This window comes from Rhinolophus ferrumequinum, chromosome 26, assembly GCF_004115265.2.
Source record: "Rhinolophus ferrumequinum isolate MPI-CBG mRhiFer1 chromosome 26, mRhiFer1_v1.p, whole genome shotgun sequence".
Taxonomy (NCBI): domain Eukaryota; kingdom Metazoa; phylum Chordata; class Mammalia; order Chiroptera; family Rhinolophidae; genus Rhinolophus; species Rhinolophus ferrumequinum.
The window spans coordinates 21,427,334-21,449,500 of record NC_046309.1 but is presented as its reverse complement, the minus strand read 5'-3'; the positions used below and the strand labels follow the sequence as shown (position 1 = coordinate 21,449,500).

Sequence of the window (22,167 nt, the reverse complement as noted above, 5' to 3'; positions counted from 1 at the left end):
TGGCAGTGGACAGTACCCAGACTGGCAGTAGTGAACAGATGCAGTGCATACAAATATCAAATCATAATGCTGTACACCTGAAATGTGTATGATCTAGGGTACCAATTTTACCACGTCGAAAAACCAAAAGACAGAAAGAAGTCAAGGTGGGGATGGGTGCTGCTTTCCAGAATAAGTCTCTCCATGAGACAGCTCATGGCTCCTCTCCTTTTCTCTGCCTGGAACATAAATCCCTCACCCACAGGGAGCTGCACCCATGAAGGCGAAAGCCTCCAGCCAGGGATGGAAGAGCAGGAAAAAAGGAGGAGGCTACTCTATGTCGGCATCCCTGGGCCACCACCCCAGCTGCTGTGTTCTTGTAAAGTGGGCTAAATAAAGCCCGTGGTCTGAGTTACTATGCGACTTTCTGCCCAGAACCAATATAATCCCCACTGGACTAACCCCGAATCTTCTTCTTCTCCTGTGTTTCTTATCTTGGCAATGTTACCCGCATCCTAAGAATAATCTCTAAATCCTCCTCATTTACATCAGTCTCTGTGTCTCATTCTGTTTCTGAAACATCTCTTACAATCCTTTTGTTTCTCCATCATCTTATGTATCTTTACACTCACCATCTCCATTCATGCTCTCATTCCCTAGACTACTGAGATGCCACCACACTCCTCCCACTGCCACCAGTCCACCAATCTTCTCAGACACACAAACGTCTATTTAGAGGCTGTACAGACACACCAACATGAATTCTTGGCTTCCAGCTTGCCTCTCAACAGCTTTCATGTTAATAACAGGGTCCAATATTGCTTTAAAAAAAACACATGAAAAGTGAGCATTTTAGCTAACATTTTTTTTTTAAGTAAAGTAAAAGAAGACACCACTTGGGTTATTCCAGTACACAAAGATGTCTAACAAACGTTATGAGCAAAGTAAAAATTACATGTCTTTGTTAACAAATAAAAGAAACTTTACAAAGATATCTTTAATATAATATTCAAAGTTGGCAAGGATCCAGTGAGTATTCCTACAAACTCTTCACAGGGATATATATATATATGTATATATATACATATATACATATTTGTTCTACAGAAGAATTATTCAACATATCTTACAAGTTTCAAAATATGCACGCTCTTTATTTGGTTATTCCTAGTCTAGAAATATGGTGAAATCCATGGCTCATCCGCGTAAGGTACACTCAGAGGGTCATCAGGACACAAATGTGAAGTCAATTATGATCTGTAAACGTGAGCAAAGAGTACACACCATTAAAAAAGTAGGAAGAGGGTTTTTTTTTTTTAAATAGGAAGAAATTCAGGTCATAATGTTCAGTGGGGGAAAAGGCAGGATACAAGATGGTTAGTATGACTTGATCAATGGGGCAAACAGGCCTGGAGGACAATTATGAGGAGGAACCTGCTCCGGACGCACTGCTGTTACCTCTGGCCAGATCGTTCTCTCTGTGTGCTTCTGAACTTCAGAAGCACCTATTTCTACATTCAGAAAAAAAAGAATATGCAATATTTTTCCCAAAAAAACATGAGATTCATGAGTCATAAAGAAACAAGATAGTAAAAACTAAAACTCTAAGAGAAATGGAGGTTGGACTGTCTCTGAAATGATGGCAGCTTTCCATAACCAGATTCAACACCGCTTTGGGGAAGGTAATGGAAGAAGCACTGAGTGCAGGTGCCCCGAGGGCAGGCACTCGGCATCCAGATCAATAACCTCCTTAGCAGTTTGACAGACTCTATTAGAGTTTATGAGAGTTCAGATTTCCAATTATGAGGTCCTGACATTTTAAGATTTCCTAGTCAAACAGTCTCTCATACAATCCTAACTCCCTTATCAAGCCACTGTGGAAGACCACAAAAATACTCAAGCAACCTTACATCGGGCTTTAACAGGATGGAGTAATGCCTTAGGGGCACATGATTTGTCCTACCATATACCTACATAACCCTGACCTCAGTGCAATCTAATAAAACTATTCTGAATAAGAGCAGCTCTTACACCAGAAACAAAGTAGTTCTTATTTTGCAAGAAAAGAAAGATACCTTGGGAAGCACCTAAAGACCCAAGGGTTTAGAGGCACAGAGATCTGAGTTAGAACTCAAACTCCATCATTTACAAACTCAATGACCTCAGGCAGATTGCTCACATTCTCTGAACAAATACAGAAATAGAAATAAGAGGAACTCAAACTGCTAAGATTTAAAAATGTCATTTAATCCTACTCCTTTCTTTTAAAAACCATGATGTGTTTGATCCCTTGCTTTTTAACCTTCAGACTCTGAAGGAAATCTCTGAACCCGGTAAACATTAATATTTCTGGCACATTATGTATAGTTGACATTTTAGACTATACATTTTTGGGAAGATATTGAGACAACTCTGCTGTGAGGCCTCTGAATAGCAATATGTAATTCTGAAATTAATGAAAACACTGGGGGCCCAATGAAGTCCCTGGTGAGGACAAAAAGAAATCCAAGTAAAAGGTGCAGTGTTTGAGCAAATCTGAAGAGAAGCTGTCTTCTTTAATAAGAATACAAGGGGGCAGACAGGTGGCTCAGTTGGTTAGAGCACGAGCTCTGGGCAAAGGGGCTGCCGGTTCGATTCCCACATGGGCCAGCGAGCTGAGCCCTCCACAACTAGAATGAAGTCAATGAGCTGCCGCCCAGCTGCCGGGTGGCCAGATGGCTCAGTTGGTTGCTCACAACCACAAGGTTGCCGGTTGGACTCCTGGACTCCTGCAAGGGATGGTGGGCTCCGCCCCCTGCAACTAACAACGGCAACTGGACCTGGACCTGAGCTGCGCCCTCCACAACTAAGATCGAAAGGACAACAACTTGAAGTACACACTGTTCCCCAATAAAATACTGTTCCCCTTACCCAATAAAAATAAAATTTAAAAAAAAATAAAAGAAGATGCTTCTTAAAAAGTTACGGTGTTCTCGTTGTCACACACTTGTCCTACTGCCGGAGAACCACAGACACGGGACCCATCACACACTGATGGGCTCAGGGAGCAGACCCGGAGGAACACACATGATCAAAAGAATCGCATAACTTCTACCAGAAAGTTTCTAACGGAATTCAGGTCCCTTCCTGATCCCAGCACTTACCGCAAAAGATGTTTTTCAGAATGTACCCGACTCCCCCTTCACGACTTCTTTTATCGGTTTGCTCCTAAAACCCCTGAAAATACTTCATGCAACTGGGTTTTGGTTCGTTGAAAGTTTATACAATTTTACATGGAAGAAAAATATCCCAAAAGACTCCTCTAAAATGTTATCAATGATTGGCTGAACGTGGTAGTCATATATACTAATTGGAGAAAGACCTTTTACTTTTTATTCTTAATTAACAGAACTGGTTTGGTCTGGTTTCGTGGGACGCAGCAAAAGTTATACTCAGAGACTGAGCTGTCTTTGCCAGCAATTTAACACAGGTTCTCTGTGGTAATTATAATTTCACAAGCCAATACCGTACAGGGTAACCTCCAGTAGTAAGGAAAGTAAAACAGTAACATACGCGTACTCCAAACCAATGACAGATTCATGAGACTATTGTTCCAGGCAAGGGGAGGTAACGGAATCAAGTCCAAACTCAATGTGAGATGTACCTTTTTAAATGAGGAGGCACTCAGAAGAGTCAGTGTCCAACCACGTACTGATTTCCAGCTGCCGGCACAAAAGCAGAAGTCCGCTGAGGCTACAGCACATCGCTAGGGAGCGCAGACACCAGTTCTGACAGGTGGGCAGATGTCCTTCACAGGTCATTACCAGGCTTATTACCACTGCCAACAAAGAGTTGCCTTGACCACAGCAGAAACTAAATGCCTCCAAGACCTCCAGAAAGTTTTTAGGTTGGCAAAGAGTCACCTTGCCAACCTAACTCTTAAATGGTCCTCACCCTCTCAGAATTTATAGTGTAAGTGTCCTCCTTGCCACAGGTGCTTCTCTACAAGTTCTTATTTATAAGGCCCCAGGGAGGCCCCTCCATTGCTGGGCTGCCACTGCTTATCGGGGACAACAGATGTAGAATAATGACATCCTGGCACTACTTATGTCATATTTACATCAAAGCAACTCCCCTTCCACCCCCTTTGTCATAAACAAGTGGATTCAAACAACTTACGTCATAAACAAATGGATTTAAAATCATATGAAACCTATACCCAACACTGGTTCATGCCTCTAGGCAAAAACATAAGGCTGAATGAATGAGCAAAACTTTCTTTTGAAATTCTTTTCTCCAGCCAGCTGTTCATATTTCATCATACCGAGGTCATTTCAAAACCTCTGGGCCTTATTCTATTTTACAGCTCTATGAATATACAAGACAGTCCAAGATAAAACTACCAACTCATATAGAAAATTAAACAGAAGAAAAATAGGGAATATTTTGAATACAGAATAATAGGGAATAATATGAATACACCATTATAATGTTCCGTGATTCACCTAAGCACACTTTGTATTACTCTGTGCACCTAAAGTAAAGCTAAGAGACAGGCGAAGAGAAAAGACTTGTTTATTGACGACAATGTGGACAGTGTGATTAGAAAATTCTTCCAAATGGAACATTCTGAGATTTATAAGTGTTCTAATGAAAATAGTAGGATGCTTTCATGGAACTGTGTCACCCTAAAGAAAAACAAACACCACCCTTTACTACCCAGTCTTCCATTGCAAGTTCACAAAAAACAAGAATTTCCAAGAGTTGAAAGACGTGCTCCTACAGTCAGATCAATGTAAACAAATTTCTAGCACAGCAAATTCTTTTAAAGCCAAAGGGATTATTTGTAGCATTTTAGAACCCCCTAAAGACACATAAATGCACATAAAAGCATTTGAGAATGGAAAAAAAGTGGGTCATTTAAAAATGAAACCAGACTTCAAATTTTCATTAGCAACACCGGAAGCTAGAAGACTCTAGAATAATGCCTTCCAAGTTCTCAGGGAGAATGATTTCCACCCAGACTTCTATGCCCATCCAATTCCTCCACCAAAAGCAAGTTTCAGACTTGCATGCACTGAGAAGATTTCTCATACACAGATACATGTGAAAAGGTTCAAACAAAATGAAGGAATAGGAAAACGGTGTCTCCAATTCAGAAGAACTAAGAGAAGAGCAACTCTCAGCAGGCTGTCCAAACACAGGTCCAGACTAAGCAAGGAAGGCTACAAGAGGGACATACCTTGGGGGAAAGGGTATAAATGGATTAGTGCTATCCTTTGGAACAGTGATTCTCAAACCTTACCAGACACAACATCCCACGTGCTGGGCATTCCCCATTGCCCTCCAGATCCCTTTTCTCCTACTGTCTACCCTGCTCTGTACCTAGAGAGGCTAATCAACCACAATAGCCAAGAATTTTTGCTCTTCAGCCTCTCTTTGGGTTTCCCTTTTGGGGAAGTATCAGCATGAAATCAGAGCACGGGAAGAAAGACAATGAAGACAGATTTATTCCCCAAGCTCCCTCCCCACCATGCAGTTTGTTAGTGATTCGATTCTTCACCTGTGGACCTCAGCCTCCAAGACAGCCTTTTCTCCCACAGCTTTAGTTCCCACCCAGCTCAGGACAGAGTTCGCTCCTTTTGCCCATGGAGGCCTAAGGGTAGTAAGCGATTCCCTCTGCAGCTGACTAGCAAATGTTTCGCCATCCCTCATTGGTTCCCATAAACCTGCCTGCCACTTTGTAATTTGTGAATTGCCCCTTGGAGTGTGACAGCTATTTTCCACTGGGCCCTAACTGATAAGTCCTCCTTTAATTTTAAGAGAAAACAGAAAAATAATAACCTTTTTGCTGTGCAGAAATGAAATTTATAGCTAGAGTATATAATCTGCACAGATGTCTTCAAAAGTATAAATAAATATATGATCCTAACTAGATTAGAAATAAAATAAAGTGAACTAACATGTATCTTAGTATGTCAATGCTTAGGCGTAGCTGGTCTAGAAAATAGACTAGATACACACACCCACTTACATAATGAAGGAGTCTAAATTTAAGGGACGTTAGACAAGAACATTGCCAACACCATTCATTATTTTTGACATTTTGAAATAAGGACTAAATAGTTTTTGTGTATATCCATAAAATCAAGGACAATGTGACAACTGAAAATGAAGTCTGACACAAGGATCCTATATCGGCAACACGAATACCATAAGCATCACCGCTGTTGGTGACATTATTTTCAAAATGGTAAGCAATTCTCAGGAATGTGCCTAACAAAATAAAGTTCGATATCCCTTCAATTGACCTATGGGTTGTAATTCTGGAAAAAAAATCACTACATATTAAACCCATGTGACTCAAAAAATTATAAACCAGCTTTACCTACATAAATGTCTAATAGGGCATTCAAATACCATGTAGAATGAAGGACAACGCATCATGCAATTCATGATTTCTAGAATCCCTGGACATCTACTAAATACTAGTAGCAGCTCCCCAATCACGGAGAAAACCAAAAACATCCCACAGTTTTTTAAATGTCTGCTAGGGGGTATTACTGTCCCCGTTGAGAACCGCTAGTTTCTCACCATAATTTGGAACAACTTAAGGAGGCAATGAAGGGAGAGAAATGGGTAGAGAAGAAAAAACAAGTAAAAACTCCAAGGAAAAAATATCGAGTTTTATAAGAAATGCAATCAAGCATACTATGGTTTCGCAGTGAAAAATAGTCTTGATAATGTAAACTGCATTAATTAGTTTTCAATTTCTAGAATCAACTACTCAACAAAATACAGAGATCTTAATGATTCTTACAGAACATAAATTAGCAACCTTAGGAAGATAGTTTCCTCACAGAAAAAAGTCTGCATGCAGGTGCTTTAGCAATGGTTTCAGAACCACGTGTGTCTGACCCAGCCAACACCTCTGAAATTCCCTTCAGTATTCCCCTCATAGTCACAAGATGACTGTCTCCTGTCTCATACACATCTCATGTCACCTGGCCACCCTAAGCTGCAAGGGAAACTAGGTCTGGAAAGAAGCAAGGTTCAAGAAAGAAGAAACAGAAATGAATATCAAGTATTAACACTAACAGCAGGAAGAGTACGAGGTCTATAGCTAAAGGACTGAGAAATAAAGGGGTGAGTATATTACTTAAAACGCAAAGATAATTGTTGATAGGATATGGATATAACAGACCTATTATAACTAAAATAAAATCAGTTAACTTAAAGTTAGCATGAACGTGACAGAAGTTCATTTCTCTCACTTAAAAATCTGAGCTGATGTGGCAGCCCATCTCTGCAAAGCTTTCAGGGCCCCCATCTCCTTCAAGTGTGCTGCTGTGCTGTCTTCAACAAGTAGCACCCATTCTTCGTTGGAATGGCTGCTCTAACTACTGACCCACTGGCACTGATAGTCCAGCCAGTGGGAAGGGGAAAGGGACCAGGGAGGACACGTTCCTCCCCTTTCAAGGAACAGCCCACCGCGTTTGCACACATCACTTCCATTCATCCCCTAGGAGCCTGAATTCAACATAAAAAATACAGTTTAGAAACACCAATATATGGAAAAAGTGGGTTAAAAATTAAACCTAAAATGAGTTGCTAGGGCAGCCATATTGCTAAATCCAATTAACATTTTCAATCCCCATCTTACTTGACCTCCCACTAGCCTTGACATTGTTTCCTATTACCTTTTTTTAAAGCTCTTCCCTTAGTTTCTGTGACATAGACCAGCTTTCTTACATACCTGGCTGTTCCTTCCCTATTTTCTTTGCCATCTCCATCTTCTTTTCTGTCTTTTAAATCCTGAAGCTCTTTGAGATCAAGTCGTTAAAAGCCTTCTCTTTGCAGGCTTCTGTTTCCTCCAGTCACATCATTCAAGCCCACGGCCTCAGTTACAATCCTCATGACAATTCCCAAGTGTACTGCTTGTACCCAAATCTCTCTCCTGAGCTCCACACAAAAAAAGAAAAAAATGTCCTTTGGATCTCTACTTATTTAAAGGACCACAAATTCAGTATCTCACGTATTTGGTTTCAGCTTATTATGGCAAGATCTATGTTGGATTAAATAGTCTATTCTCGTATCACTTATCACTTAAACAGTTGTAAAGGAATAAAAGGGAAGGGAAAAATGAAGTCCAAAGGCTAGGATTCTAGGATGTGGTGATCGAACTCTATGGAAATTCTTACGGGATTGTATACTTGCATCATATAACTTCAATTTTTCATAATTATTTTGTTACTTTGTCCTCCCCTCCTTCTGTCATTTTAGAGGTGTACTATACTAATATGTAAAAGCAAAATGGCCCTAGTTGAAGCAGGGAAGAGAGAACAAGAAATGTGCTTCATATTACTATCCCTACTTTACCACGGCTTGAGAATATATACAATCCTCTGGTTAAAAAAATTCCAGAGCTTCACAAATGTAGGCTAGAGTTATCTTGTCATAGATCAGAATGGCTCCTGATGATATTCAGCACTTTGTAAGCCTTTTAAGCTAAAGCAATATTTTGAGTTTTACATGTTTTTCTAGAGAACCAAGTTAAATTAAAATAAGATCCTCATCTCTTTAAATAAGATTTGGAATATATTTCTCTACATTTGTTAAAATAATAAGAATACAGCTTTCATGGCAGAATTTAATTTTCCCCACCTTCCAATAAAAAGTATTCATGCAGATCCACAAAAATATTTTAAAGGTAACAACACAGCGGACTAAATATAAAACGAAACAAATACATGGTGATGGAAGGAGAACTGACTCTGTGTGGTGAACACACAATGGGATTTATAGATGATGTAATACAGAATTGTACACCTGAAATCTATGTAATTTTACTAACAATTGTCACCCCAATAAATTAAAAAAAAAAAAAACCGAAAAACCCACTTTCCAGAGGAATGTTCACTAAATTCATAATCCATGACGAAAATTGTAGACATGGCCTCGTCAAACTGTGCTCTGCCTAGTGAATCAAAACAGTAAGCACAGGGGTGAGGAAGCCAAGCCAAGGAAGGCTTATATCATGTCCTTCTACCTGTCCCAGGCTCCAGGATGAAGGGGCTGAAATGCCATGTAGCAAAGACATAACAAAAAGCTAAGGAAACAAACACTGAACAAAAGGAAAACAATGAGATTAAACATCATATGCACGATGACTAACAAAATATTTCAAACCCTTATAAAAGACTAGGCAAAAATTGTTGATTAATTTTCCTCAATAGAAAACAGCCCCAAAATGTGTTTATACACATACATACATACACAGATGTATGTGTATATAGATGTTTATTTAGAGGAGTTTAGAGGAGTTAAATTTTTAAATTACTCTTCTGATTAACTATGAAATACTAGTTCAAGGGAAAAATGAAATCTGACATAATAGTTTAGCAAAAAATAAAAATCAATTTCATAAGGTAACATACAGACGGATGCCAAACTGTATCTAGAGGCAAATTCATAGCTTTGTACACTTTCAGTTTTTTATTACAAAGCAGAAAAATCATCCTAATTAAGAAGCCAGATGAAAGAGACCACTTCCTTATGACTTTCCTACCCAGGATCCCTTAAAAAAACAAAAAAACAACCTAAAGGAAACGAACAAAAACAAATTATTGATTTATGAAACAATTTATAGTTAACAGCTTTATTTGTAAAAACAAGAGTATCTAGGAAATCTAGTGAATAATTTAAAGGGAGGATAAAATCTGAAATAAGACCTACAACAAACATAAAGGATAGTTAAGACACATGAGAAAAATGTCCAAACTCTGTATTTATACCTGAAAATCTAGAAATGGCAAATTTTCTGAATTATATAATTTTTTGAATCTAGCATAAAGAGAAAATCTAATCGACTAAAGAAAGGAAAAAACCTAAAACAGGTTCTGGATGTAAATTTCATGAGCGAAGTCTTTCAAAACTCCAAGTGTCAGATATTTTACATACTTTAAAAAATAACTATTCTAGAGCACAAATAGTTAAAATGTTTCTTACTTATTAACACTACTACTTAAAATCCAACCCATGACAATGACAGCCCCTAAATGATAAGTCTTCCTCTCATGAATACAAGCACAAAAATAAAAAATTAAAAGTGCGGGAATTCAAAATCAAAGGTGTATAAAAAACAACCACAATCAGTTAAGGATTAGTCTAGAAATGCAAATGTGGTTTATTAGGAAACCTAGTAATCTAACCCAGTAAAATAAAAACCCAGTAAAATAAAACTAGGTAATCATGGAATTTCATAACATTCCATGATATTTATTCCTGGTATTTTTTTTATCCTCGTAATGTAATAAAAACAGAATTATCTAAACAATAAAGAATATCTACTAAAATACTAACCAACAATATTCACGAGGGGAATACCAAAAGCATCCCCAGTCAAGCCTGGAGCAAGGCAAAGGTATTGCAGGCACAGACACTGTTCTGGACATCCTTACAAGTCCATTCATGTGTGAAACAGAAGAGGTGCAGCTACAGGATAGTACCAGACAGAAATCATCACTATCAGCAGATGATTCCACCACCGACCTAGAAAATCTAGAAGGATCAGGTGCTGATTACTAAAACAATCAGTGTACAGTAATACGACCAGTTAGAACATAAATGAGTTTTGCATTTGTCATGAGGAGACAATAGAAAACGTCACAATAACAAAAATTATAAAACACTTAAAATAGCCCTGATTATAAATGCAAGGAGTCTATATAATGAAAACTACAAACATCACAAAGACATAAGAGGCTTGACTCCATGAAGAGATATGCTATGTTCCTAGAAGGCTGAATAGAGTGCAAAAGAATCACTTTCCAAACAGTCTTAATTAAATTGACCAAAAAATATATGACCATCTACTTTGGGCACACCCTAAGTACTTTACATGCACCATCTCATTTAATCTAGAATTCTATGCGGTCATTGTCTCTATTACAAATGAAAAAGCCTGATCCCAGAGATGTGAATGCCTCGCTCATAAAACGAATGAAAACTAGAAAAGAATGAAGCCCAGGCCGTCTGAAGCCAAAGAGTGATTTCCTAGCCAGTATGTTATATTGGTGCGGTATTTTTTAAATGGGAGAAGAGAGCAGAGAATGATTAAAAGAATCCTTGACACAAAAATGGGGACTAACCCCATCACATGTTAAAATATACGATAAAATCAAAATTAGATGGTAATAGCAACAGAAAAAGAACTAGATTAGTGAACTAGAATAGGTAACCCAGAAACATACACAAAGGGAAATACATATACACATTACATGCTATTGAATATTAGCCCATGAGAAGATTTCTGCTTTTTCTCTTCTCTACTATATTCCCAAAATATTGCACAGGGCTCAACTCACATAATAGGGGCTCAAATATTGGACCAGTGAACTAATAAAGAAAAGAATATGAACAATTTGGCCTTGCAGCTTAGTAATGAAAGTACAGCTTAATCAAAAATTAGATGGCAAGAATTGCTTGGCTATTTGGGAGATAAAAGTAAAGTCGACTCCTGTTTCAAAATTTAATTCCAGGTGGGAAATTAATTGCCAAAGAGCATAAATGAGAAATACGTTTTTAAGATCAATCAAAACTACCTAAAAACAAAATGAAAGGCAGAATATAGAAACACCCTCCACGAAGGAATCCTATACTCACCATATTGATAGAGTCGCATTGAAAAGTAAACCCAAAATCTCAAAGAGAAAATGGGAAAAGGATATTAGGTCATACACGTATACACATTCATCCTTGCATGCAATCAGAAAGGAGCAAATTAAATATCATCTTAGCTATCAGATTGGCAAAGACAGCTTCAAACTGTTCATACCCTCTGCCCCAGTAACATCTGCACTGTAAAAATTCATCACTAAATTGGTTATAAAAATATTCAAACCGTAAAGTGTACAAAGTGATACAATCAAGTTTCAAGAAGCAAAGCACAGCATGAGTGATGCTCTACAAAGTCGAAGGCTCCCAACTGCAAACCAACAACTTAACCTATTCACAATTTGAGGAAAATGGAGTTAAAATGGAGGAAAAATGGAGTTCCTGTTCACCTGTTAGAATTTTGGAAACAGCAGAAAAATATCAAAACACTCTTACGTGTAGATACACTCTTACCAGTGCTTGTTTAAATTGTTTTAATTACTTCACTTAAGACAATTACTTGAGAATACCTGATAAGTTTACTTTTTGAAAAATCTACAAGCAGTATTACTGTATACACAGAAAACATTCTGCCCCCTAATGGACTTGGAAGACCTCTGTGAAACTTATGTTTCAGTTGGGCATTACTTAGAGTCAGCTCCAACTTAGAGATTTCACTATGTCCTCCCTCCCAGTTCACGCTGGAATGCAAAGCAAAACTCAGGTTTACTCAGGCATCCTGTATTTTCTGTTGCTAATGTAGTTTTATGAGTCACACAATTGCTAATGTAATTTCATTGCTGCCAGCATGTCACCTAATTAAAGACCTTTTAAAAGTCTAAATATGCACTGGTCTCTCACTGTATTGATTCCACGAGGACTACTTTTTTAATTATTATTTTTTTTTACTTTTCAATTACAGTTGACAGTATTATATTAGTTTCAGGTGTACAACTTAGTAGTTAGAATTTATGTAACTCATGACGTGATTTCCCCTCCTAAGTCTATACTCACCTGGCACCATACATAGTTATTACCATATAACTGACTATATTCCCTGTACTGTACTTTACATCCCATGACTCTTTGTAACTACCAGTTTGTACCTCTTAATCCCCTCCTCTTTTTCACCCATCCTCCCAAACTCTGCTCCCATCTGGCAACCAACAAAATGTTTTCTGTTTCTAGGAGTTTGTTTCATTTTTTCATTTTGTTTGTTTGTTTAGATTCCACATATAAGTGAAATATATGGTACTTGTCTTTCTCTGACTTACTTCACTTCATATAATACCTTCTAAATCCGTTCATGTTGTCGCAAATGGTTAAGATTTCATTCTTTTTTATAGCTGAGTACAATTCCATTGTATGTGTGTACCACATCTTCTTTATCTAATCATCTATCGATGGACACTGAGGTTGCTTCCATATCTTGGTTATTATAAATAATGCCACAATGAACACAGGATTGCATATATCTTTTTGAATTAGCGTTTTGGGTTTCTTCTGATAAATACCCAGAATTGGAACTGCTAGGTCATAAGGTAGTTCTATTTAATTTTTTTAGGAACCTCTATACTGTTTTCCATAAGTAGCTGCACTAATTTGCAATTCCACCAACAGAGTACAAGGGTTCCCTTTTCTCTACATCCTCACCAATACTTGTTTGTTGATTCATTAATGATAGCCATCCTGACAGGTGTGAGGTGATGTCTCATTGTGGTTTTCATATACATCTCTCTGATGATTAGTGATATTGAACATCTTTTTGTGTCTATTGGCCATCTGTACGTTCTCCTTCGAGAAATGTCTATTCAGGTCCTCTGCCCATTTTTTAATTGGATTTTTTGGGAGGTGTTAAGTTGTATGAGCTCTTTATAGTTTGTGGATATTAACCCCTTATAGGATGTATCATTGGCGAATATCTTCTCCCATTTGGTATGCTGTTTTTCCATTTTGTTGGTTTCCTTTGCTTTGCAAAATCTTTTTAGTTTGATGTATGTAATCTTTTTAGTTTCATTTCCCTTGCTGAGATATATCTGAAAAAATATTTACAGCAGTGTCAAAGTTTACTGCCTCTGTTTTCTTTGTTTGATGGTTTCTAGTCTTATATTTAAGTCTTCAATCCATTTGGAGTTTATTCCTGTATAAGAATGTATGTATTTCTTATTGCATGTAGTTTTCCCAACACCATTGATTGAAGAGCCTGCTTTTAGCCCACTGTATAAACTTGCTCCTTTATCATAGATTAATTGACCACAAAGGCATGGGTTTATTTCTATCTCTTTTGTTCCATTGATCCATGAGTCTGTTTTTACGCCAGTACCATGCTGTTTTGATTACCATAGCCTTGTAGTATAGTTTGATATCAGTCAGCGTGATACCTCCAACTTTGTTCTTCTTTCTCAAGATTACTGTGGTTATTCAAGGTCTGTTGTGGTTCCTAGAATATTATTTAGATGTGTTTTTTTGTTCCTTACTTAGAGCATCCATATTGCCTTTTCTTTAATATGGAATACTGGTTTAATTCCTCAGTAATCTCAATCATTATTGCAAATACCTTCACCTAGCAGGTATAAATAAGCTATTTCCCTGTAGCTTCCCTCCAGAGCACTGGCTCTCAACCTTGGTTTTACATTAGAAACACCTGGGAAGCTTTAAGGCTACCCAGAGATTGATTTTAATTAGTCCGAGGTATAACATGGATAATAGGATTTTTAAAAGTTCCCCAAGGTGATTCTAATATGCAGTTGAGAATACGAGAATCACCAGTGTTCTTGTTTTTTTAAGAAATCATCTCAAAATCTTTAGGTGACTTAAACACAAGGATCATAAAATAAAATGTTACAGATTTGGGACAGTTTCATAATTTGATTCTTGAATATTCTTAAAACTCTATGGAAGGTGTCATCTGTTCCAATGATACATCCACTATTTACCATCATTAGTTCTTTTCTAGCCTAAAAAGTGAAATAACAGTAACACATGACTATGCAGCCCACCTCTTCCTTTGCAAAGAAAAGGTCTAATTTAAAATGCATATAAAGTAACACAGTAACTCAAAAGAAGCCTGCCTCACTAGCAAATAACCGGTAGGAGTTTCCATTCAGAAGGCCTGTTTCATAACCTGGCAATGGGCTTTCTTTTGTTTTGGAGGTCTTCAATGGTCTCACAAACTGTGCTAGTTTTTGTGAGTGTACAAATGAAGGGGGCTGTTTCCATGAACAGAAAAAAAAAATTCAGAGGAAAACCACACAATTACAATATTTTATTTCACTGTATAAGCTGTCGTATATTAAAATTACAGCTGATTTTTGAAAGAAAGCAGCCAATGCCAATATCACTTAATCCGTTTCAGTTCTCATTAGCACAACTCATTCCACCAAATTAAGTGCTGTGGTCTCCACATAGCCTGTGGAGGATTAGATGAATCAATTGAAGCAACAAACATTTTTCTGAGCCCCTGTTTAACTCCAGTCTGAGGTTTTATTTTTATGTGTGTTTCCAGCTCACTCCCCACAGGACCAGTGTTTTCCCCATTGTTAAAAGAAGCAAGCAAACTGGAAATGGAACTATAATACCTTATGACTCAGCAATTTCACTGTTAGGTATCCATTCAGAGAAATCCAAAATGCTAATTTGAAAAAATATATGCATCCCTGTTTACTGCAACTCAATTCACAATAGCCAAGGCACAGAAACAACCGAAATGTCCATCAGTAGACAACTGGATTAAGAAACTGTGGTACTTTTATACAATGGAGTATTACTCAGCCACAAAGAAGAATGAAATCTTACCATTTGCAACGATATGGATGGCCCTAGAGAACATTATGTTAAGTGAAATAACTCAGCCAGAGACAGACAAATACCTTATGATCTCACTTATATGTGGAATCTAAAGAATAGAATAAATGAGCAAAAATAATCAGAAACATCTCAGAAATATAGAGAAAAAACTGAGGGTTGCTAGATGGGCGGGGGGATGGGGATGAGGGAGAAGATGAGGGGATTAGAAAGCACAACTGGTAACCACAAGATGCCACGGGGATATGAAGTCAGTTTGGGGAATGTAATCAATAATGTAAAGATTTTGTAGGGTATCAGATGGGTACTTGTCTTATTAGGGAGACCACTTCATGGACAGTGTAGATGCCTGACCACTGCACTGTATACCTGAAGCTGAAGCAGAAAAATACTAAATGTCAACTATAATTTAATATAGTATATATACAGTCACAGGATATGGAATACAACATAGAGAACAGTCAGTGGAATTGTAACAGCCATATACGATGTCAGAGGGATAGTAGATTGGGACAGGGGGGTTATCCCTTTGTGAGGGGTATAAATGTCTATTACTTTGTTTTGTACACCGGAAACAAAACAGAACAAAAAGCAAACAACACAACCCATCCCATCCGTGTCTGCACCATACCATACCAAAGTGAAGAGGATCAAAGGCCGGCTTTTTTGACTCTTAGCAGATGTGTTGGAACCCAGCAAGCAAGCCATACTGTGGGGCTCCCACACCGCGTCTTCCTTGGGTTCCGTAGTGGGACAGTGCCACTCTGCAGTCATTACTTGTACACCAAAGGATATTAGCCTTTTCATAGCTGCCTTTAGAGGGTGCACTGAGTCCTGGGGGTCTCAACACGTTTCGGAACACTTGTTTCCACAGTAAAGCAGAATCTTGTGCCTTTGTATTATCTTTCCTCCATCCTATACCTCACTAATTCTTTCAGATGGACTCAGTCTGACACCTCGATGAATCCAGACCTTTACCAAGTTCTCATATACCGTGCACTGCGCTGAGAACACATCAGGGCACATTTGTATCTCAGGCCCCAAAGATGGGGCACAAAGCACTAAGGCACAATGACGTCCAGCGAAAGTGATTCTCAGACTTTGTAAGTCGGTAACTAATTTTCTAACAAAATGGGCTCTCTCCCTGAGCTTGGGGATCACCTGAGCAGTCAGAAAATTACACATGTATCCCACGTACAGGGAGAATTACCATTTCCAAAGATGGGTAAAAGTGGCCCCTCACTGTAGTATAACACTCAGATGTGACAGTCGTAGGCAAGAACTGCTCATTTTACCCAATACGATTTCCCCTCAACGCTCTCATCCTGACCAGTTTTACCTAAGAAGGTTACTTCCCCACCATCTGCAATTTCACAGTATTAGTTGTATACATTATTCAAACTTAGAATCAATGAGAAAAATTATGCAACGTGATGGGATTATATAAAAATGTTTACTAAGGCACAATTTAGGGTGATTACAGTGGCAATACACATAGAAACCAAAAAAAAATGGGTATATGAATCATGGAAAGTTATTAGGTACCATTTTAATATTTTTAATTCTTTCATTGATTCTAGTTTAAAAAATTAATAGTTGGCTCCTTCTCAACGTCAGACTTGAATAAAAACAAAAATAATGAGTAGAGCCACAATAATGGTTAGAGCAGCCGCTAACTAGAAACCTCCGGGCTAACCAAAACTACCAGCACCTTAAGTTATGTGCACCCGGACGTCATAAACTGAGATTTGCAGTCTGTGAATCTGCATCTACGTGAGTGAATGTACTTGCCATCTTCTGTGGTGGTCATTATGTTTGTCACATTCTCCCTTCCTTCTAACTGCCACAGATCCCTTTTATTACTTTTTCCTCCAGGGTTTCAATATTTTCCAAAGGTTCGACCAACCAATCACCTTTACTAATAATGACTGATTTGCTTTATCTATGTCACTGCTTTCTCGTTTCAGCACTGATCCCACCTTTAACCAATGATGCAGAATCATCCAAGTTCATCCTTACTGCCGTGAGCACCGTGACGGTGCCCAAAGGTAATCGAGGTGTAAATAAGCATCAGAGCCTTACACACTACGCACAGCTTAGGTTAGCTTGCCCCTGTGAACCCCTGGTATGTGCGCTTGGGTAACATGACCACCTAGTAGTATGCAGCTCTGTCTCAGTGTCAGGACCACATCCCCAAGTTTTCTGTAAAGGCAGTAGTCAGAAAGCCTAACTGGTATAAGCTGACTGTTATTCCTCTTGTTACTGGGTTGTGGTGGTAATCTTCCTTGGCTCTGTCGTCTCAAGGGAAAGAATTTAGTTGAGAAATAGTGTATTTTTGTGCAGGTACAGGGTAGTAAGAAGTTATTAGCAAAAGCAGATATACTCCAAGATGTGGAGCGGACCAATCCCAAGAGGGGGAAAGGCCTCTCTTTACATTGTATGAGGGCTTTTATTTCTATGGGTACAATTGCCTGCCCCTCTCCCTTCTCTGTATCTCCTTCTCTCCTGCTGAGGTGCCCAGTCCTCCCTTTTGGCTCTCAAGGCAGTTTCTGACAATTTTCTTTAGGATTTGTTTGAGACACTCACTAAAATGGTCCTGATAAGTGGGATGCCTTCCTTCTTTCTCTAGCTTCTAACAACACATCCCTTTGATTCAGGGACTGTCAGCCTGGAATCCTGCTGGGTTCGTGAGGCATTGGTGCCCAAAGTGAGGGCAGCTGCAAGGCGTCTGGACCCAAGCAGGAGCTGCAGCAAGGGGCTTTCTAACCAGAGCTAGGTTTCTCCTCCTGCTTATTTCTCTCTCTCTACCTGTCTTACCGTTCTGAGTTGAAATTGTCCAGCTAAAATCAAAGACACGTTTCAGTCAACTGCGAGTTGAATGCTATTAAGCTTGCCCAAGTAACGCATGGATACAACCCCCTTACTAGCTTTGTGGGCCATTTTAGCTAAGTGATAAAAATACTGCAGCTCCTCACAGAAGCTCACCAATCCTAACAGTAAGAGAGCTTTCACTCGCAGCGTATGGTTCTTACCACTCTGTGATTTTCTTCACTTCTAAAATAAAGATCTCAATTTCTGAGTTTCTAAATTCTCAAAGTTATGAGAAGTGAACAAGCAGCAATATGCATTGCAATTACAACAGTTTAAACTATTAACATCCTTTTATTAGATGTCTGACTACTTGAAGACACAGAATAAAAATATACAATGGATTGTGATTTTGCAATTATCCTGTTATTTTATATAACCCAACTATATCATTCCAGACAAAGTTTTAGGCATCAGTTATTGGCTTATGCATCAAATTCACAAGAATATAGTTAAACTCCCCTTTCGCTTTGTCCTAGGAGGAAACCTGACTGCCCAAGAATTGCACCAGCTCCCCTTAGCAAGCAGTACGTTAAAAAAAAAAAAAAGTGTGGGGCTTTTTGAATAAGTTTGAACAAGGGAAATATTTAGGTTGTTTTGGGCCCCCCTTTAATAAAAAATAAAAATTCACAAAAGTTAATCTGAAAGCACTCAATGCTCTCAACATTTAGAACACAGAAATTTCCAAGCATTCTAAATATTTTTGCACAGAACATATGCACTGTTTTGTAGTTTGGAATTATTTTTGGTAATGCCTGCATTCAGGTCATAACAATAGTCTCAGTAGTATTGTGAATATACCTGCTTGCCAATTCAGTTTCTGGAGGAACACTCTACAGAATGTTTTATTGCACTGCGCCTTATTGGGCTTCACAGATGCCGCAGGTTTTTTTGTTTTGTTTTTACAAATTGAAGGCAAGACCCTCTACCAGTGTAAAGATTATGACAGTTTTACTGCCCTGGTCTGGAACCAAACCTGCAGCATCTCTGAGGTACGCCTGTATATAAACAGGAGGAGTCAGAAGGATCTGCACAATTTGAACAAAAAAATGCAACAAGTATGCACAGTATAAAGCAACTATCAGTGACTTTTTGTAAAAGTGTTGCTTTTACAAAAAGGAATTTCTCAAACAGGAAAAGCATCTTAATTTAGCCATACATTGTTTTTAAGACTTTCATGCACTAAAAATAATCTTAAATGCAATGAGTAAAAAAAATTGGAGGCTGGAAGATATTCCATATAAACTTTATATGACCACATACCACAACATCTATGTCAAAAGTTACACTTAAGGACTACTGAAATTCAGTCACTTGACTAACAGACTTGAGAAGAGATAATGGGGAACCGCAATGCAACTCAATGAAAGCTATCGATTAGAAAGTATGGTACTCACTTTCTGGACAGAAGGCTCAAAAAATTCCACAGAGCACTCAAAACTGACCTGGGAAATGTCTTCAATCATGCCAGTTGGTTTGGGATTAAGGAAATACTACTCTGACATATTTCTCTCCTCCAAAACAAGGGATCTGCCGAGAGGATCCCAATGTCTTTCCAGCAACTGAGTTACCTAGAGGGTCAGGTACTTGAAGGATCTGTGTAATTAGCCACCAGCTGTCAAGAACCATCCTCTAAGCATGCCAGAAAATGATTCCAAATAGCTACTTAGTTTAGGCCTGTTGTAAGAGGATGGGTAGATGGGGGTAGGACGGTGGTGGGAAGCCTGCTTTTATTCTTAACTGTAGAGTTTCAAAATTCAATTCAAACGCGCTCCAAATTTCTAAGAGATGCCTCACACACTTAATACTTCAGAAAACTAATAAATACCTGTGCATCTAGGTACGCCTTGGGCAATTTACAATCTCTGTGGGTCTCCACATGTTGTCCCAAATTTAGGGACTGTTGCAGATTCCTACTGAACCTTCCAGGTTCAGCATTCTATTAGAGAGATTTCCTAGACGGTTTCTGTTGAAAACACCCAGTTAGGGCAATCTGAATCATGAGTTTTGTCTGCTACAGAACATTAGACCCCTGGGGTCTTGTTTTAAAACTAAAGTTGGAGACATCTCGCCTGAAACAAACTCCTTACCTCCTCAAGAGGAAAGGAGAAGGGGAAAGCATTCGTTATGAAGTGGTTACGTACCAAGCTTTTATTTTTGATCAATAATGCGTTTCATGGGGCCTGCCGGGACCAGGTATTACTAACTCACAGCATCTGTACAGAGCTGAATACCTTCCTCAGTGTTTAGATTTGATGTCCTAGGCATAAAGCAGTATAGGAAACTTGTAAGTCTTACTTGTTTATTCACCAAGGAACATTTCTGCCCCTTCGCTCTAGTGCAGACTTCCCTCTAGCCAACAGAAGTATCCCGACCCACCTGCTTCGCCTAGCTAGACACGCATTCAGAGCCGAGGCAAAGCCTAGCTCCATCTGGGCTGGGTGGAGAGGAAGCGCCACTGCCGTTAGAAATTAAAGTTGATGGGAGTTGCGTTCTAACCCGGCCAGAACCGAGCCCTCCGGGTGCCCCTCCGCAGAGCCCGAGCTGCCAGGTCGGTCTCAGTCTCACGGATGCCAGGCTGACAGCTTCTGCCAAGCCGGGGGGCAAAGACGCGTCGGCTGCAACCCGATACCCACGGGCTAAGGAACCGTCCTGCCCCCCGCCCCAAAGGTTCCCCTGTCCTCAAATACTAACAAAAATACAGCGTCCTGCGTTGAACCGGACAGTGGGCAGGTAGGTATCCCAGAGATCGGCCAGGAGAAAACCCCGGGGAGGAATAAGTGGCGGCAGGAGGCGCCCGGTCTTGGCGCTCAACTCACCTTCTGCTGCCTCCGGGCCATGTCCGTGGGCTGCTTGGCGTTGAAGGGGTACGCGATGCATCTCACCACGAAGACATAGAGCTGCAGTCGGATCCTCCGCTCCTGCTCCTCGTCCAGCTGCCGTTCGGGCTCGTCTCGACCCTCACTGTGCACCGAGGGGCTCGGGCTCCCGGGTCTGGCCGCGCCGCCGCCGCCCGCGCGCCCCGGCGCTTCCCGCCGCCCTTCCCGAGCCGGGGCTGGGGGCGCTCGCTGCGAGCCGCCGGCCGCCACCAGCACATCGCGGCTCTCCTCTTCCAGTCCCTCGTCCGACTCCTCTTCGCTGGAGGATGGGTCCAGCATGGTGCTCGGACCGCCCGGCAGACCGGCCCGCGGCCCCCAGGCGCCTCCCCGCCGGCGGCTGCGCCCGTGGGTCTAAGGCAGAACGAAAGGGAAACTGGCCAGGGCTTTCCGGACACGTCGAGTTAGAGCCAGGAGTGTTTCCTACCACCAGGGCGCAATGGGCGGGCAGGAGCCGGGAGGTGGACCCGGAGAGAGGGAGCCGCCGGGATGAAATAGGCGGAGTTAGCGCTGGGGGTGAGCCCGAGCGCCGGGTGAATGAATCAGGCCCGCCTGGGGCGCGCTCACCCCGTGGCCCCGCACGCCCGCGGGCGGGGGCCCCGCGGCCCGAGCGCCCGGCGCAGGTGGGGAACCTGTGGCGCCTACAACAAGCAACACGTGGAATGGAATGTTGAGGAGCGGGCGCGGGGCGCGGAGTGCGCGTGCGCGCGCCGCCGCCACTGCCTGGCCCAGGTGTCTGGGCGCCCGGGTGCCGGGGAGGGCAGTTTGCTAAAGGCGGGCAGCAGCTGAGCGGACAGACTGTGCGCCCGCCCGGGGTCGCATGGACTGTCGTGACCTCACCCCGCACCCTCTTTCTCTCGCAAGCTCCCCGAGGTGCGGGCGAACAGGGGGCGCGAGAGTTCCCCCTACTTCCCCCCAGGTGAGGGAAGCCGCCAGAAACGCTCTTGGACCCGAACCTGATACCCAGGGTTCAAGCCCAGCGCGGAAAAGTGGGGCTGGAGCCGTT

General features: G+C 40.5%; 1 protein-coding gene across 21 annotated transcripts in view; it reads right to left on the bottom strand.

The window, feature by feature from the left end:
• The window catches only part of CADPS2 (calcium dependent secretion activator 2), a 473,581-nt gene extending 451,785 nt beyond the window's left edge, over window positions 1–21,796 (bottom strand). For 10 of the 21 annotated variants that reach the window (XM_033098836.1, XM_033098847.1, XM_033098839.1 and 7 more), the window contains exon 1: window positions 21,105–21,793. In XM_033098836.1, the coding sequence (XP_032954727.1) occupies window positions 21,105–21,443 (339 nt within the window). In that variant the 5' untranslated portion in view covers window positions 21,444–21,793. Of the gene's footprint in view, window positions 1–20,664; window positions 20,822–21,104 lie in introns of those variants that run through there. The other 11 variants (XM_033098849.1, XM_033098843.1, XM_033098845.1 and 8 more) reach the window with 6 other exon arrangements.
• Window positions 21,797–22,167: the final 371 nt, after the last annotated feature.